The 18,808-nt window shown below is 33.3% G+C and overlaps 1 protein-coding gene across 5 annotated transcripts; it reads left to right on the top strand.

The window, feature by feature from the left end:
* Positions 1–10,687: 10,687 nt before the first annotated feature.
* LOC112722269 (serine/threonine-protein kinase AFC2) lies at positions 10,688–15,103 on the top strand. Of its 5 annotated transcripts, XM_025773257.3 has the most exons (11): positions 11,018–11,513; positions 12,314–12,506; positions 12,794–12,974; positions 13,072–13,120; positions 13,212–13,326; positions 13,540–13,631; positions 13,855–14,005; positions 14,127–14,191; positions 14,277–14,374; positions 14,458–14,560; positions 14,660–15,103. In XM_025773257.3, exons 1-11 carry the CDS (start codon positions 11,259–11,261, stop codon positions 14,804–14,806), a joined length of 1,449 nt encoding a protein of 482 aa, XP_025629042.2. In that variant the 5' UTR covers positions 11,018–11,258; the 3' UTR covers positions 14,807–15,103. The 5 variants fall into 5 exon arrangements, with proteins under 5 accessions (XP_072063100.1, XP_072063098.1, XP_025629042.2 ...); XM_025773258.3 differs by lacking the exon at positions 12,314–12,506 and having other exon boundaries at positions 11,103–11,513; XM_072206997.1 differs by lacking the exons at positions 13,072–13,120; positions 13,212–13,326 and having other exon boundaries at positions 10,996–11,513.
* Positions 15,104–18,808: the final 3,705 nt, after the last annotated feature.

Here is an 18,808-nt window from a genome sequence, read left to right as displayed (position 1 = left end):
TACTCGGAATACCACAGACAAGGTTTAGACTTTCCGGATCTCAAGAATGCTGCCAATTGATTCTAGCTTATACCACGAAGACTCTGATCTCACAGATTTGAATGCTCTGTTGTCAGGAGAGGCAATCAAACTCGTGAACCAGGAACCAAAGAGATACACACTCAATCTAAGGTAGAACGAAAGTGGTTGTCAGGCACGCGTTCATAGGTTGAGAATGGTGATGAGTGTCACGGATCATCACATTCATCATGTTGAAGTGCGAGTGGATATCTTAGAATAGAAACAAGCGTGATTGAATGGAAAATAGTAGTAATTGCATTAATCCATCAAGACACAGCAGAGCTCCTCACCCCCCAACCATGGGTTTAGAGACTCATGCCATAGAAAATACAAGTTCTGATGTAAAATATCATGAGGTACAAAATGAATCTCTAAAAGTGGTTTTTATAATGAACCAGTGACCTAGGTTTACAGAAAATGATTAAGCTAAGATAGATAGTTCAGAAATCCACTTCCAGGACCCACTTGGTGTGTGTTTGGGCTGAGCACTGAAGCTTCCACGTGCATAGGCTATTCCTGGCATTGAACTCCAGCTTTTGTGCCAATTTGGGCGTTTAACTCCAACTTTTATGCCAGTTTTGGCGTTTAACGCAAGAAAAGGGTAAGGAGCTGGCGTTTAAACGCCAGTTTGTGCTACCAAATCTAGGGCCAAGTATGGACTATTATATATTGATGGAAAGCCCAAGATGTCTACTTTCCAACACAATTGAGAGTGCGTCAATTAGACTTCTGTAGCTCCAAAAAATCCATTTCGAGTGCAGGGAGGTCAGAATCCAACAGCATCTGCAGTCCTTTCTCAGCGTTTGGGTCAGATTTTTGCTCAGGTCCCTCAATTTCAGCCAGAAAATACCTAAAATTACAAAAAAAACACACAAACTCATAGTAAAGTCCAGAAATGTGATTTTTGAATAAAAACTAATAAAAATATAATAAAAAGCACCTAAAACATACTAAAAACTATATAAAAACACTGCCAAAAAGGGTATAAATTATCCGCTCATCAGAATGAGCAGTTAAATTCGTGGTCCCAAGCAAAAAGAGTGTGCTTAAGAGCTCTGGACACCTCTAACTAGGGACTTTAGTAAAGCTGAGTCACAATCTGAAAAGGTTCACCCAGTTATGTGTCTGTGGCATTTATGTATCCGGTGCTAATACTGGAAAACAAAATGCTTAGGGTCACGGCCAAGACTCATAAAGTAGCTGTGTTCAAGAATCAACATATTGAACTAGGAGAATCAATAACACTATCTGAATTCTGAGTTCCTATGGATGCCAATCATTCTAAACTTCAAAGGATAAAGTGAGATGCTAAAACTGTTCAGAAGCAAAAAGGCTACTAGTCCCGCTCATCTAATTGGAACTAAGCTTCATTGATATTTTGGAATTTATTGTATATTCTCTTCTTTTTATCCTATTTTGTTTTTAGTTGCTTGGGGACAAGCAACAATTTAAGTTTGGTGTTGTGATGAGCAGATAATTTATACCCTTTTTGGCATTGTTTTTACATAGTTTTTAGTATGATTTAATTATTTTTTATTATATTTTTATTAGTTTTTATTCAAAAATCATATTTCTGGACCTTGCTATGAGTTTGTGTGTTTTTCTATGATTTCAGGTATTTTCTGGCTGAAATTGAAGGACCTGAGCAAAAACTGATCCAGAGGCTGAAAAAGGACTGCAGATGTTGTTGGATTCTGACCCTCCTGCACTCGAAGTGGATTTTCTAGAGCTACAGAAGCCCAATTGGTAAGCTCTCAATTGCGTTGGAAAGTGGACATCTTGGGCTTTCCAGAAATATATAATAGTTCATACTTTGCCTAAGATTTGATGGCCCAAACTGGTGTCCAAAGTCAGCCTAAAACTTTTTGGAGTAAAACGCCAGAACTGGCATAATTCTTGGCGTTAAACGCCCATTTTGGCACCCAGGGTGGCGTTTAACTCCAACTTTGGGCATATGCACGTGAAAGATTGAAAGCTCAACCCAGACACACACCAAGTGGGTCCCGAAAGTGGATTTCTGCACTATCTACACTTAGTTACTCATTTTCTGTAAACCTAAATTACTAGTCTAGTATAAAAACTACTTTTAGAGATTCATTCAGTAACTTATAACATTTTTACACTTCATATTGTATCTTCTACGGCATGAGTCTCTAAACCCCATAGGTGGGGGTGTGGAGCTATGCTGTGTTTCAATGGATTAATGCAATTACTACTGTTTTCTATTTAATCACGCTTGATTCTATTCTAAGATACTCATCCGTACTTCAATATAGAGAACGTGATGATCCGTGACACTCATCATTATCCTCAACCTATGAACGCGTGTCTGACAACCATTTCCATTCTATCTGAGCTCAACGTAGTCATTGGGCGACAGCTTGAGTGCGTATCTCTTGGGTTTCTAATCCACGGACCGAGTCCGGAGGTTAGAACCTTCGTGGTATAGGCTAGAACCAATTGGCAGCATTCCTGGGATCCGAAAAGTCTAAACCTTGTCTGTGGTATTTCGAGTAGGATCTGGGAAGGGATGACTGTGACGAGCTTCAAACCTGCAAATGTTGGGCACAGTGACAGTGTGCAAAAGGACAAGGGTCCTATTTCGACGCTAGTGGGAACCAACAGATGATTAGCCGTGCGGTAGCTATACATGGTATTTTTCATCCGAGACAAGAAATCCGACAGTTGATTAGCCGTGCAGAGATCGTACCTAGTATTTTTCATCCGAGAGGATCATACAGCTTGCCTTTGAAAGAAACCATGCGTATTTGGAGAAGAAGACAGTAGGAAAGCAGAGATTCAGATGACAGAGTATCTCCGGAACCTCAGCCTGTTTCTCATTACTGAATCACAAGTACTAGTTATTTCATGTTATTTATTTTTCATAAATACAATCACTCTCATCATTAATCTCCTGACTAAGATTTACAAAATAACCATAGCTTGCTTCAAGCTGACAATCTCCGTGGGATCAACCCTTACTCACATAAGGTATTACTTGGATGACCTAGTGCACTTGCTGGTTAGTTGTGTGGAGTTGTGAAAAGTGTAATCACGATTTTCCACACCAGGGCCCAAGGCCCAACCCAATATCCACTTAAATGAAGAGCTCAGCTCTTCTTCCCTAATTCATTTGGGAAACACGCTGAAACTAGAAAAGGGGAGGAAAAGAGGAACTTAAACCCTTGACTCCAATTTCATTCCACCATATCTTCCCATTCGAAGCTCCGATCGCCGCACCGTTTGTGACCACGCGACCACTGCATTGCGCTCTTCAAATCCAAAGTGGTAGGTAAATCTCATTTTTTAACCCAACTGTTCACCCACCTTAATTTCAAAAATTTTGAGCAATTGTGTTGAGATTTTCTTAAATTTTGGTATTTAGGATCAAATTAGCTTTGTATATTTATTGAGTCTTGTCCCAAACATCCATTGGTAAGGTGAGAATCCTCTAACTCTTGTGAAATTATTGGTATAGCAAACTCTAAGTTGATTTAGTGATATTTATATGGTATTAGATTGAATTTTGAGTTTTAGAGGCAAATTGGTGATGTTGGGAGCTTGATTTTGGATCTTTGGAGGCGGGGTTTCTGTTTGGTGTGTGTTGGGAGCTTGGAACGTTTATAGAACGACGATATTTGTGGCGTTCCAGGCTTAGGGAGGAATCGGCAAAGAAATGGTTTTGGTTTCTCGTAGATAATGTGTAATGTAACATGAGAACGTGGGCTAGTTAGCCGTAGGTTTGGTTGAACTATGATGACTTATTAAAGTTTAGATACTTTGGTGAAAATCTTGAAAATTGATTATGAGCATGTGCTGAACAATGATGATTATGATGTTTGATTATAATAATGAATTATGATGATGATAGTTTGATAAACATGAGTTATGTTGTCTTGATTCTTAGATTGTGTGCAATGGAAGTGAATATAACCGAGTAATTGGCATATGTGGAAGAGATGGAATGGATATAAAATGGTCTTGAATATATTTAGTGTTGTTTTGAGATGTAATACATTTGTTTTAAAATGGAAGTTTGGTAAAAATAGAGGTTTGGCATTTTTTGTGAAACTTGATTTTTAACCAACTTCGACAGGCCATAACTCATCTTCCGAACCCTCAAATCTTGTTAAACTTATTTCAAATGAAAATTATTTCTATGAAGTTTATGCCATTTGAAGAACGGAGTAAAAATGATTTTTGACGAAAAAGTTATGCACGTCGAAAGTTTGATGTGCAGAAGTGATTTCTGCAAAACTTAACAGCTTTTTACCACTTTTGATGGGCATGCATACCCGGACCCTGGGCTCTGCCCAGACGTCCCGCGTATATGGGAGTGTGTATGCGTACATGGAATGAGAGGATTTACAGGCTCGCATACGCGAGCAGTACCACGCGACATGGGAAGGCTTCCCTGTCCAAGGGGGTCGTGTACGCGGACATGAGTTGCGTACGTGAGATGAGTAAATTACACCTCCACATACTTCGAAACATGGCATGCATACGCGAAACTCCTGTTTTGAAAAAGTTATATTTTTATCAACTAAACCTATTTTCTAGCTTCTAAACCTCTATATTTACCTTCCAAACTTCTATACCAAGTCCCTAATCATAGGAAGAGGGGTGAACTTAGAGAAGAAGTTAACTTGGCAGTGAAGAAAGATGTTTGAAGTAATAATTTATGTTTGAGAAATGCAGAAATACTCCATATGTGATGAATGACAGCCGTAATGATAATGATTAATTGAATTTGAATAATTATATGGCTTATTGCACTTCTATTATCTGAGTTATGAGTTTTTCTGAGTAAATGCAGTGGCTAGCCACCACTCGCTCCAGGTTGAGACTCGATACACTGTTGACCCTAAGTCACAAGATGTGACCAGGCACTTTAACTCCCCAGAAATTCCCCTAATAAGATGAAAATTGAATAATTGAGAATTATATGAATAAACTCTTGGGGATGCGCACATGAAGGGACTGTCCAGAGTTAGCTACTGGACATGTCGGGTTTGGCTATATAACCAATAGATGAGACTCATTAGTCATAGGACAAGCATACATCATATGCGTTTGTCTGTTTTGTTTGAGTGTGCATTACTTAGGTTTGCCTATTTGATTAACTATGCTTATTTGCTATATGTTCTACCTGCTGTAACTGAATTATATCCGTGTTTTTCTTGTCTATATTATATGTCTATGCAATTGAGAGATCTCTTGTCTGGCAAAGGAGTGACGAGGATAGTTCCACCGGTGTTTCGGAGGATTGGAGGAGGCGGAAAGTAAAGTGTTAACTTAGGTTTGACTTAGAACATAAATACCTTAGATAATCTACCCAATTTATGGATTAGAATAATTCTTTAAGTTTAATTCTGAGTGTCGGAGTTCTAGGATTGCATCTGGCTTTCCGGAGACTTTATATATTACCTATGCTGGCACCATTACCATGATGAGAGCTCCCGGTTCCTATTCCATACATATATTATTGCTTTTCAGATGCAAGTCAACAGGCACCTCGGTGAGCGTCTGGAGTTCCTGCTGTAAGCAAAGTTATATATATAGTTTCTTCTCCGTTTATACTTATGTTTGATCCTTCTAGAGGCTATGGAGAAATGTTCTTACTTTATGTATTTTGGGATGTATATATATGTATATAATATTCTCTGGCCGGCCTTGGCTTCGCAGGTCGAGTTTGGAGCTTGATATTCTGTATTTTTTTTATAATCCGCTCTTTATGTATATATATCTTTACTTTTTCTTCTTATCCAAGTTTCTTTTACGTGAGCGATGCCCTTTTCTTTTTGCGACTCTTTGGCTTAAGCTTTCCTTCAAGGCTTCTCATTACGAATTTTTTTCAACTATTACTATGTATATATTTTATTTTAGAGGTTGTGATACCTCACCACCTCTATTTTACGACTTAAGCATAAAGCTCTGTGTGGTAGGGCGTTACAGAGAAGTCCGACCAGAAGAGGAATCAACGACTTGCCCATATGCACTCGATGTTGGACCGAGGACGAAACGAGAGCCACTATCTAAGAGACTGCAACTTTGCTAAAAGATTTTGGTTTGCAACTCCCTTCACCCTGTGCACAGAAGCATCCCAAGGAACTGATATGAGAGAATGAATAATCTGCATGTTGAAGCAAGTGGAAGAAAAGGAGAAATCGAGGTTCTATTTCCTATTGCAACAACTTTGGAGAGCAAGGAACATTCTGGTGTTCGAAAGTAGAAAGATCAATAGATGAGGAAGTTGAAAATGCAGTGAAAACCTGTTTTGAATTCTAGACAGTGCATGCCACTAAAAAAGAGAAAAAATCGCAACAAGATCATATGACTCAAATTAGGCAGAATTGGGAACTCCACCAACTAATCTGATCAAAATTAATACAGACACGGCAACAACCAACCGGAGTAAAGGAGGGGATGACATAGTAGCTAAAGACTATTTAGGCCGTATTTTAACTTCAACAACCTAGATAATTCCCTTTCCACTGAAGGCCCGAATGACTACGGCATATACAACGTCTCTTGGGATAAGTTTAGCCAAAGATTGCTGTTTCACGGGCACGGATTTCATGTGCCGTGTATGTTTGGCTTACCAATGTGTATAACATTTAATTTTGGCTAAACGGTGTGCCTATTGATAAGGAGTCATTGGATTATATATGCTTTTTAATCTAACAGTAGAAATTTGTCTGAATCTACTTTCATATGATTGGCTAGTAATACTTTAGTCTACTTTTTTGTCAGTGGGATAACTTTATAAATATTAGTTTTATGATGGTTATTATTGTTAAATTTTAAATATTTTGTGGTATTATATCAAAAAATTAAAAAAATCAAATATTTAAATTAATTTAGAACTGATAAAATTTTGTTAGGTAAGATATTTTTGTTGTATTATTCTGCACATCGTTGAACGCCGGAGTGGGGGGCACCATTAAGCCCGAGTGGAAGAGGATGAGACTTCACCTCCGATGATAGCACAGTGTGGGAGGATGGCTTTTTGGCCAATATCCTCGTTGCCAACGCGCATGACCCCTCCTCACCAACACGGTCCTTTACCTCCGATGACGGCATCCCCAACGCCCGCAGACGACAATACTTCAGGTGTACAGTAACACCTCGACAGGCGACAGCAACCACTGAACAGATACCCCGACAAAGAGGATTACAATATGGTAGAGATGAGATTAGGAGGGAGATGTTGTCGCGTGTAACATAGGGCAGATGCCTTCTTCCTCTTCGTCGTTCTCTTAGCTTCCTCCTCTTCGTCCGCTATTGCAAGCGCACTGGGCCTTGGGCCTTCCACTATTTTCACCGCAGGCGACAACTCCAAACCTCCCCACTGCCTCTACTACTCCTCTCCAATCGGCCATGGCGGCTTTGGCACCGTCTTCTCTAGCATCCTCCCTCTTTCAGCGAGAACTCGGTGAAGCTTTGGACCCCACAACAATCTTGCAGCAAGGAGAGCGCGAGTTTCACAACAAGATCTTTCTTTTAATTTCTTTGCAAAATTGTGAAATCAATGAAGGAAACATTTTATGAAAAGAAAATTAAACAATAAATACATTTTAAATGACTATATTCTAAACCAATTATTATGGGTTAAATAATTCAATTCAATCTTTTTTTAAAGTAAAATATTCTGAAAATTAGTAATATTTTGAATAACTTAATTAGTTATAGTAATATGTATTGAAAATTAGTGATTTTGATACGTTAATTTTATTAATTATAGTTAGATGATAACGAAAATAATTTTATTAATTATAGTAAGATGCCATGTGAAATTAGTAGTTTTTTAGAGTAATTTTATGGATTATAATATAATTTAAAAAATTAGTTATTTTTTATTAATTTTATAAATTATAGTAATAACATCTAAAAAATTAATAAATTTTTAAAATAATTTTATTAATCATATTAATATGATATAAGAAATTAATAATTATGTTTAATTAATTTTATTAACTATAGTAATATGTTATGAAAATTTATTAATTATATAGAATATTAATTATAACAAGATACTATAAAGTTAGTATAGATAGAGAGTATATAAAGAGTATAGAGAATACACACAAAAAAAATTCAAGAAGATAACACGAATGAAAAGAAGTCTCATATTACACAAATAAAAATCTCATAAATCCTGAATCCTAAACTTTAAATGAGTAATTTTTAGAGTAATTTGATTATATATATATATATATATATATATATATATATTAGAAATTAGTAATTTTGTTATTAATTTTATTAAAATAACTATATTCATATTATTCCACATATGAATTTTGGCTATTTTTAACTTCGAATATTTGTATTTTATTTGGTTTATTAAAATAAAAAAGTTAAGAAAAAAAAAGGAGTAGCCAATTAGCTATGACTCAAATGGTATAGTCTTTCATACTCACTTAATAAGTTGCGGATTCGGAATGTGTTTTTAAAATTTTTATTTGTTAATATGATAAGAAATTTAACCCTAAATCCTAAAATGCCAAACTCCAATTTCAAAAGCCAAATCACTTGGTATTTTGTTTTTCAAAGATAAATATATTTTGTTATAGTCAAACTAATATTTGAAAATTTTTTATAAATATCCATATAATATTTTAATTTTATCAATTAAAATATTTTTAATATTTTCTAAAAAATATTTTATTTTTTTTACAAAATCTAACAAAAAAAGACCAAAAAAAAAGAGAGTGATATTTGTATATATAAGATAAGAGTAATATTTGGATATATATAAAATATATCTTTTTTTTAAGGTAAGATGTTTTGAGAAATTAATAATATTTTGAGTAACTTAATTAATTATAGTAATATATATTGAAAATTAGTAACTTTATTAATAGTATTTTTTAGAGTAACTTATGTATTGTAGTAATATAATTTAGAAAATTAGTTATTTTTTAGTAATTTTATTAATTAAAGTAATATGGTTCGAAAAATAATTAGTAAATTTTTAAAATAATTTTATTAATTATATTAATATGATATGAGAAATTAATAATTTTATTAAATTAATTTTATTAATTCTAGTAATATGTTATAAAAAATATTAATTAGATAGGGTATTAATTATAATAAGATACTATAAAAGTTAGTACAGACAGAAAGTACATAGAGAATACAGAGAGTATACACAAAAAAATTTAAGAAGATAACACGATGAGGAAGAAGAAGTTTCATATTACACAAATAAAAACCTCATAAATCCTGAATCTTAATTTTGAGAATAATTTGATTAATTATATATATAAATATTAGAAATTATTAATTTTGTTATATTGATTTTATTAACTATAGTTAAATAACATAGAGAATAATTTTATTAATTACAGTAAGATGTTATATGAAATTAGTAATTTTTTAAAATAATTTTATAGATTTCAGTAATATAATTTAGGAAATTAGTTATTTTTTTAATAATTTTATTAGTTATAATAATATAACCTAAGAAATTAAAAAATTTTAAAATAATATTATTAATTATGTTAATATAATATGAGAAATTAATTATTATGTTAAATTAATTTTATTAATTATAGTAATATGTCATGAAAAATTATTAATGATATAGAGTATGAAATTAATAATTTTGGGATTAATTTTATTAAATAATTGATAAGTATTATTGATAACTTTATAATCTATAGTAATATGATTTAGGAAATTACTTATATTTTTGATAATTTTATTAATTATAGTAATATAATCTGATAAATTAGTAAATTTTTAAAATAATTTTATTAATTATAATAATATGATATAAAAAATTAATAAGTGCTAAATTAATTTTATTAATTATAGTTGTCATAAAAATTAATTAATTATTCAAAAACGCGAAATCTCGTTTTTGGCTTTCACGGACTATTCAAAAACGCAGTTAAGAGAAATAGGAGCAGTGTGACCATGGTGGATCAGCAGATTTTGCCAGAAGAAATAGTGCAAAACATTCTAGAACAAAAAAACTTTCAAATGGGTCTTTGTTGGTGGTAAGGGTGGCATGGGCAAAATCACATACAACTCAATACTCTCGATTCTTCTCGACATTGTTGGCGACTCTGTTCTCATCATTTCCATCGAGCTAACTCACAATCTCCTTTTCAACAACGATTTACAAAGACTCTAATTTTGGTCAATGACTTCACCAATCTCTATGCTATGGAAGTGGATCCTACTGTTGAGCATGAGGATATAGGCACTTCTGAAGAGATGGACGGTATGAGTCACTGTAATTTTCGGCGGAGTGTGAGCAGTGAACTTCGGGGGTACCGAAGAAGACGGTGCCGAATCTATCATGGCTGAATGGGGAAGAGGAGTTGGTAGCGCGATGAAGAAGCGAGTAGGAGAGGCGGTGGGGAGGTTTGAGTCGTTGTTAGCGGTGGAGATAAGGAAGGGGCAGTGCGCTGCGACGGCAAAGAAAAGGGAGAAAGAGAACCTGGAAGAAGAAGCGGCTTTTAACAATTAAATGAAATATACTCGTTTAAAAAAATTAAAAGAAGTTATCCCCTATTTTATATATAATTGTAAAAAAGACCCTATAAAAACATACATTTTAATTTTGATACTTTTTAGCTTATTGGTGCGTCAAACAACTTTTTGGCACTTCAGTGCGCAAACTCCTCAGTGTACCGAATCTGTGCCCCTGTCTCACACAAATTGTTTTGGAGAATGGCAATTTGAATGTAGTGAATACTCTTAAACAAAGCAGAATTGATGAAACTTGTTTTGGTTCATTCATGACAGACACTATATCTCTTGTTGGAAATTTCAAGAGCATTTCTTTTAGTCATGTTAAAAGAATAAAAAATAGAGTTACTCATGAATTAACCCAATTGACACTTACCAATCTAAATCTAGTGTGAATGAAAGAAACTCCAAACAATGTTCAAAATCTATCTCTGGCTAGATATCCTTGGCCCAATTGAATGAAATACGCACTTTTCCTGTCACAAAAAAAAAAAAATTTAAAGCATCCTAATCCCGTCCCTTACCAGCATATCCATTGATTCCATTCCAATCTCAATTTATTCCATTCCAGCTACCCTAAACCTAACCAAACCGCAGTTAAGTCGTGGCCCAAATTTTAACCACAGTCCATAGTTGACAGCACGATCCACTCAACTAGATGCTACAACAACGCGACACGTGTATGGTTAGATTTCATCTCAACCACCTCCATGGTCATCATTATTAGCCTTGCATCAAAATTAGGGTTCCTCAGACGCTATCCTCGCGAGAAAGCAAACCGGAAACTAAAAAGCGTGTCTTTTTTCTTTCATCTTAATCTTTCACCTCAATTTTCTCTTCTGAAGTTTTCGCAGTTCATAGAAATCATGGAGATGGAGCGCGTCTTTGGATTCCCCCAACCTCACATGGATCGACGCCCGAGAAAGAGAGCTAGATTAGGCTGGGATATCCCTGAGGCCCCAAAGGTAAATAGATCTGATCCCGAAATTTCAGATCTGATATCCTTTTCCTTTGATTTTTCCTTTCTGGATGTAGATCTGGTGAAAATTTTTGTAGATTAGGTATGTTGGTTTCAGGTAACGTTGCTCTGCTCGTTTCCCAATAAAATTTTGTATAACAATTGTTCTGTTGTTTTTTGTTAGATCTGTTAGATTTTGTTCGTTTAATTGATGTTTTGGAGATGAATTGATTCAATTTTCGACGATAGTTGACTTTATATTTGATCTGTTGATCGGTTTATCTTAGATTACGGTATTTGTGATCTTCGTTTATCTATATGTATTGTTACTGAAAACATGTGAAACATGCTATGATGGATCTAATTTTGCTTTTTGGCTATGGAGGTTTTTTCCGTTTTTACAGGAATACACTTGTTAAGGCTTTTGGTGAAAACTAGCCTTTTTGTGCTCTTACCCGTTATGCCGAAGCTTAATATATTAATATTTGTGGTTGATCCTAGCAAATAATGTCTTTTGCGCTGAAAATAAACTTGATGAGCTATCTGATGTAAATTGTTGCATCCTGGGTTGCTCCATTATTGATTTTATTGTTGTCGGTATTATTTGTTATACACTTTTGGATGATTAATGTGTGTATCGGTGAAAGCTTGCTTATTTCACCGCACGGATGATGTGTATACTGTTTTATTTGAAACAATCTGAGATGGTTTAAGGGCATTTTATATAGGGGTTGTCTAGTTCATGTTGGTGGGCGAGATTTTTTTGTTTTAACTCTTGGTGGTGCATGAATGGATGGCTATGTGTAGGCTCAGGTAGGATTATTTTGTGGACAAGAGGTTGGAACTATTTCAAGCTATGCTCCTTCATGGGGTCCCTCAGAACATACCAGTAGTTCTCTTTCTGTTAAGGGTGTTGCTCGAAATGGTTCTCCCCCTCAGCGAGATGATGACAAAGATGGCCATTACATTTTTGAGCTTGGAGAAAATTTAACTTCTCGCTGTAATTACACTTTACCATCATTAAGAAATTTACATTCATATATGTCATGGTCTCATCATGCTTTATTTTGTTTCTTGGATGTGTCATTGTTTGCTGGAAAACTTGGCATTTAGGTGTCCATGCATCCTCAGTCCATTAACTATCTGATCTGGACTTCAATTTTGTGTAGTTAATACTATGTAAACCTGTTTGGGATATAGGAGTTTAAGTTGGGTCCCCGGATGTTTGTTGTTGGTTGAGAATTATGAATGCTTCATAGCTCACACTCTTCTTTGTTGTGGTTGTAGACAAGATTCATAGCAAAATGGGTGAAGGAACTTTTGGACAGGTCTTAGAATGCTGGGACAGAGAAAGGAAGGAAATGGTTGCCATTAAAATTGTTCGGGGGGTAAAGAAGTATCGGGAAGCAGCCATGATTGAAATTGAGGTGCTGCAGCAGCTTGGTAAACACGATAAAGGTGGCAATCGGTAAGTACTTTTGGCATTATTTTGTTATCCACCTATGTTTGTACCATGGAAAATATTTAATTCCTTTGCATATGTTAAATGGGCTTATTCCTTGCAGTTGTGTGCAAATACGGAACTGGTTTGACTATCGTAATCATATCTGTATTGTAAGTATTTGATTGATTTGTGATGGATTGATTTCCCCAATACACATAACATGGGGGTTAAGATGTCGGTGAATTTAAATGGTTTTAACAGGTCTTTGAGAAACTTGGACCAAGCTTATACGATTTTCTTCGGAAAAACAATTATCGCTCATTTCCCATTGATCTTGTCCGTGAGATTGGCAGACAACTGTTGGAATGTGTAGCATGTGTGTAGTTTCCTTTTAAGCTATTTATATACTTCTTCCCTATTTAAGCATACAAATAATATCGCTTCATAAATAATCATTAGCTGCTGATTATACAAACTAATTTGCTTGATCCATAGAAGGTTGTTGTATATGTGTCATCAGACTATTATTTTTATTTTTGTTGCTATGGGTGAACTTACTATTTGTGTTGCTTTCTCTAAAAACTTGCAGTCATGCATGATTTGCGAATGATCCATACTGACCTGAAGCCTGAAAACATACTTCTAGTTTCTCCCGAGTATGTCAAAGTTCCTGATTACAAGGTACTTCTTTTTTCTGCTCTATTTCAGACATATGTTTAGTATCTATAAAGATAAAAGTAAACTGACTTCCAAACTTGTCTACATACTTAATCATTTAAAATCAAAATTCATGTTCCAAATATACGATTATTGAAAATCTTATTCAAGCCTGGAGATGCCATTTTTGTTGATAACAGTAGATTCAGTCATTCAGTCACTGACATCTGTTGTATTTGTTGAACAGAGTTCATCAAGATCACCAAGTTCTTATTTCAAGAGAGTGCCCAAGTCAAGTGCTATAAAGGTTATTGATTTTGGCAGCACGACTTATGAGCGAGAAGATCAGAATTACATTGTATCAACTCGACACTATAGGGCACCTGAAGTTATCCTTGGTATGTACAAATCAACTTCTGTAGAAAAAATGTCTCCCTTGCATAGCAAATTGTTTTTTCTGGTTTATAAATCACATGGTTATGATAACATTGTTATACTTGATTTTTGTATGATTTGTAGGACTGGGCTGGAGTTACCCGTGTGATATTTGGAGTGTGGGGTGTATATTGGTTGAGTTATGCACTGTACGTCTAGCCCTTTGAAAACTTGCTTCAAAGCACATTTATAAAGCATTAATGCATGATCTTAAGGTGTGAGCTTCTATTGCAGGGTGAAGCTTTGTTTCAGACCCATGAGAATTTAGAGCACCTTGCCATGATGGAGAGGGTGCTTGGACCACTACCTCAGCACATGCTGAAGAGAGTAGAGTAAGTCATTAGCAGCATGACTATGCTGTCATTTATTGATCTTTAGCAACATATGACTGAATATTTTCTTGGCATATGCTTAGCCGACATGCTGAAAAGTACGTTAGAAGGGGTAGATTAGACTGGCCAGAAGGTGCAACCTCGAGGGATAGTATTAAAGCCGTAATGAAGCTTCCTAGGCTACAGGTCTGTATAGTTATTATACTAGCTTTCAGAACTTAATGAAGGAACTTGGATGATTTTATTGGGCATGATCTCACTATTATTCTCTTCAAATAATTGCAGAACCTTATCATGCAGCATGTTGATCACTCCGCTGGTGATCTTATACACCTCTTGCAGGGATTGCTTAGATATGATCCCTCAGAAAGGCTTACAGCCAGGGAAGCTTTAAGACATTCTTTCTTCATGAGAGATTGCCTTCGGAGATGATGATCCACCCCATCACACTCGCATGCCTATTCTCCCTTGAAATCAAGGGCAAATATGGCCACACCTGTTGCCAGGCAAAAAAAGGGGGGGGGGGGGATTTGGAGCCAGTCCCTGTAAATACTTTTATCTTACCCCTTCACAAAAGCGTGGATGGGGTTATAGCCAGCGCTTTGATTGTTATTTCTTGTTCAGAAATTTTGATAGAATATACTATCATTAGCCCAAGTCTGAAATCAATGTAATATAGAAGAAAAGCTGTGTTAAATCTCATTTTTCAGAAGTTTTAAGTTGTCGCCACTTGCTGTGTCGAAGTTTTTCTATGTTGTGATTTCTAATTGGAAAGTCTCATCGAATCTAAGGCTGCTAGTCTCGAGAACAGGACATTGAGATATAAAGATAAAAGATATAAAATTTAGTGTTTTTATTAAAGTTTAGTTTAACTTTTTTTATACAAAAAATTTAATAAAACTAGTGAATGAAAAAATAAATAGTAGTTGTGGCTTTTAATGGTATTGTCTCAAAATATATTAATTTAGTATTTTTATGTTTTATTTGTCAAATATAATTGTGTTTCTGCGTTCTTATTTTAGCGTTCTGTGCAGCCTAATTTAACTATACCTAGGAGCCACAATTAGTTAATAAATTCATAAGGTTAGTTAATTAATAAGGAAACTAAAAAGAAGTTTCAAATGTGAAACATCAGCTGGGGCATGTGATTAATTAATAATGGTAAGGACTAAGGTTTATGAAACTCAACTAAAAAACATGAAACCAAAGCAAGATAAGTAAACTGTTTATTAAAAAAAAAAGGAGAAAATGGAAATACGTCGTTGCCTTCTTGGTTGCCGCTTTTTCCTGAAAATGAAAATTTTGGACCTTGTCACGGAATAGAATTGGCTATTTTATAATTAACAAGAATATTATTCATATATAAAATTAATTATTAAAATTAGTCATTAATATATTTATATATTTTAATATATATTTTATATTAGTCACTGACTTTGATGACTGTAGCATAATCCCATAATTAATGTTCATTTTTTTCACGTGAGCAATGATTTCAATGTTACGACATAAAGAAGCAACCAAAAGTATAACTTGAAGCAAATTTTTTTATTTTTTCTCTTCTGGGGTAAAATAATGTGAATTGTGAAATTCGACACACTTCCACAATTATAATTAAAATCTGTTTTAAATCAGTTTTAAAGTTTCTTGAAGCTTTACTCAAAGAATTACTAATAAATAAGAGTCATACTACATATATAAGTGTTTTGTTAATAAAGTTGGTGTAAAGTCCAATAAAAAAAAATGCATGCATATATCGCTATTCCTTTTTTGCATTTTTTGCAGTATGCAAATTTTTATTGGAGAATACAAAAATTTATTGATATAGCACACAAATTTTTAAAGTATAACACAATATTTTGTACATAACACAAACTTATCAATATAGTACATAAATTTTCGCTACGAATATATTTTGTTAGTTAGGTGAGTCAATGTTCTAGGGGCTGTAGTCTTCCAAAAATTTATGTGCTACACATCAAAATTTCTATGCTATGCACTAAAATTTTTGTATTGTACACTAAAATTTATGTGTTTATATTTTCTTGGTACAATATACAAATTTTTGCACATAGCACACAAATTTTTGTTGCGAATTTTGTTAGTTGGTTGAGTCAAATATTATGGGTATGTAGTCCTCCAAAATTTTTTGTGTTACATCAAAATTTTTATGTTATGCATCAGGATTTTTGTGTTGTACACCAAAATTTGTGTTGTGCGTATTTCATTAGTACAGTATAAAAATTTGCACACAACACACAAATTTTTGCACATAACACACAAATAATATATTTTGTTAGTTGGGTGAGTCGATGTTTTGGGTAGTAGTCTTCCAAAAATTTATGTGCTGCACATTAGAATTTCTTCGCTATGCATCAAGATTTGTGTTGTATACCAAAATTTATGTATTGTGCGTATTTCATTGATATAGTATACAAATTCTTGCATATAACACATAAATCTTTGCATATAGCATACAAATTCTTGCACATAATACACAAATTTTTACTGCAATTGTATTTGTTAGTTGAGTGAGCCAATGTTCTGGATATATAATCCTCCAAGAAGACAGTAATGGTGGCAACGATAATGATGGCAACGGTGGCAACAGCAACCACAACAACAATGTTGAAGAAAGAAATGCACAAAAGAAGATAATGACGACAAAGATAACGAAAGAAGAGGAAGAGAAAGAAATTCCCGTCTATATACAAAAAAAAAAAAAAAAAACATAAAAATTTGATTTATAAAATATTTGGACGCCTAACATTTTTCTAAATAAAATTACATTTAGATATATAAATGTATATAGTTAATATGTATTTAGTTATTACAATTAAATTATTAAGTGTCATTAAGTTGTTAAAAACAGATTTTTTTTAACAATTTTTTTTTATTTTTTAGTGTGTTTGACAAATTTTTAATAATAAAAATATAACTACTAAAAGAATTTTTTTTAAAAGCTATATTTTACATTTTTTAAAAAAATTTTTATTTTTTAAAAAGATGTCTTAATATAATAGATAAAAAAATTATATTATTATATTTAAATATAATTGATACACAAAAATATTTTTTTACATAAAATATTTAAATATTAAATTATTTTTACTTTTTAAAAAAATCTTAAAAATTTATCCAAACAAAAATACTAATAGAAAAATAATCAACATAAGCATGTTATTGATAAACATTTTGAAACAGGAAAATCAAACAGCATTGCGAGCTATTAATTAATTATATCCCCTTAAAGCAAGTAAAGAGATCATTGATGATAGCACTATATCGGGGGCCAATAGATTTCTCTAATTTTATATTCTTAAAATGACTTTGTAGCAAATCAATTTTCCCTAACCAAGAATCAATAAAAAAATATTGGATAAACAAATATTAAAGATTTGAGTTGTTATTATAAAGAATAAAAAAGTATTAGCTGATTGTTGACTAAAAAAATTTATTCTCAAAATTTTAAAGCTAATGTCTATATATTACATATTTTCTAATTTAACATTTTGGTCTTTGCAAAATGTTTACGGAAATTTTATTGTCTGTTAATTTTTTTTTTTTTTTTACAAAATTGTATTTTTATATGGTTATACCTAATTGTCAAACTTTTGCACACAAAAATATTTGAGTGGTGCTAACATAAACTCACTAATATATTTTTATAACATACAAATTACAAAAAACACAACAAATTATTTTTGATATTTTTGTTCTTCTAATTTGATGAACTCTTCTCACTTTTTTTTTATTTTTTGTTTTCTTTCTTCTTCTTTTTTTTTCTCCTCTCTTCTTTTCCTCTTTCTTCTAGTTTAATGAATTTATTTAATAAACTCTGTTTTTTTTATTTAGTTATTTTTCTGGAAATAATAAAAACTATGGAATTTTTTATTTAAATAAAAATTTATATTTTTCAATTTAAGTGATAGTAAATGTAATTATATTTTTGTGCATTATATCTCAATTTCGCAGGTTGCAAAATGAAAGAACAATGCACTCCTAGTAAAATTGAGAAAAAAATTGTATCACAATTTTATTGATAGTCCTAGAAAACATAATATGAACAAAACTAAGAATAGCATGCCAGAAAACTAAAGTGCCAGAACAAAATAAAAAGAGAAAGGAAGAAGACACATAAATGGAGGATAGGGAGATGGGAGGCAGCAGCAAACGCTACCAAGCAAGGAGCAAAAATACACAGGCAGAAGCTGCAGGGCAGCCCTGCCAAATTTCATGAAGATAATTAGTTGGAATTGCTGTGAGCTTGGGAACCCATGGGCAGTGAAAGCTTTGAACAAGCTCTTGAAACAGCAAGATTCCAACCTCATTTTCTTAATGGAGATGAGGAAAAAGATTGACGAATTAAATCGTATTAAAAATAGAGGAAGAATGGAAAACATTATGGGGATTGACTGTGAAGGGGAAGGAAGA

The sequence above is a fragment of the Arachis hypogaea genome, chromosome 11 (genome assembly GCF_003086295.3).
Source record: "Arachis hypogaea cultivar Tifrunner chromosome 11, arahy.Tifrunner.gnm2.J5K5, whole genome shotgun sequence".
In the NCBI taxonomy this organism is placed as follows: domain Eukaryota; kingdom Viridiplantae; phylum Streptophyta; class Magnoliopsida; order Fabales; family Fabaceae; genus Arachis; species Arachis hypogaea.
Note: the sequence above shows the minus strand (reverse complement) of the source record. Positions and strands in the feature narration are given on the sequence as shown.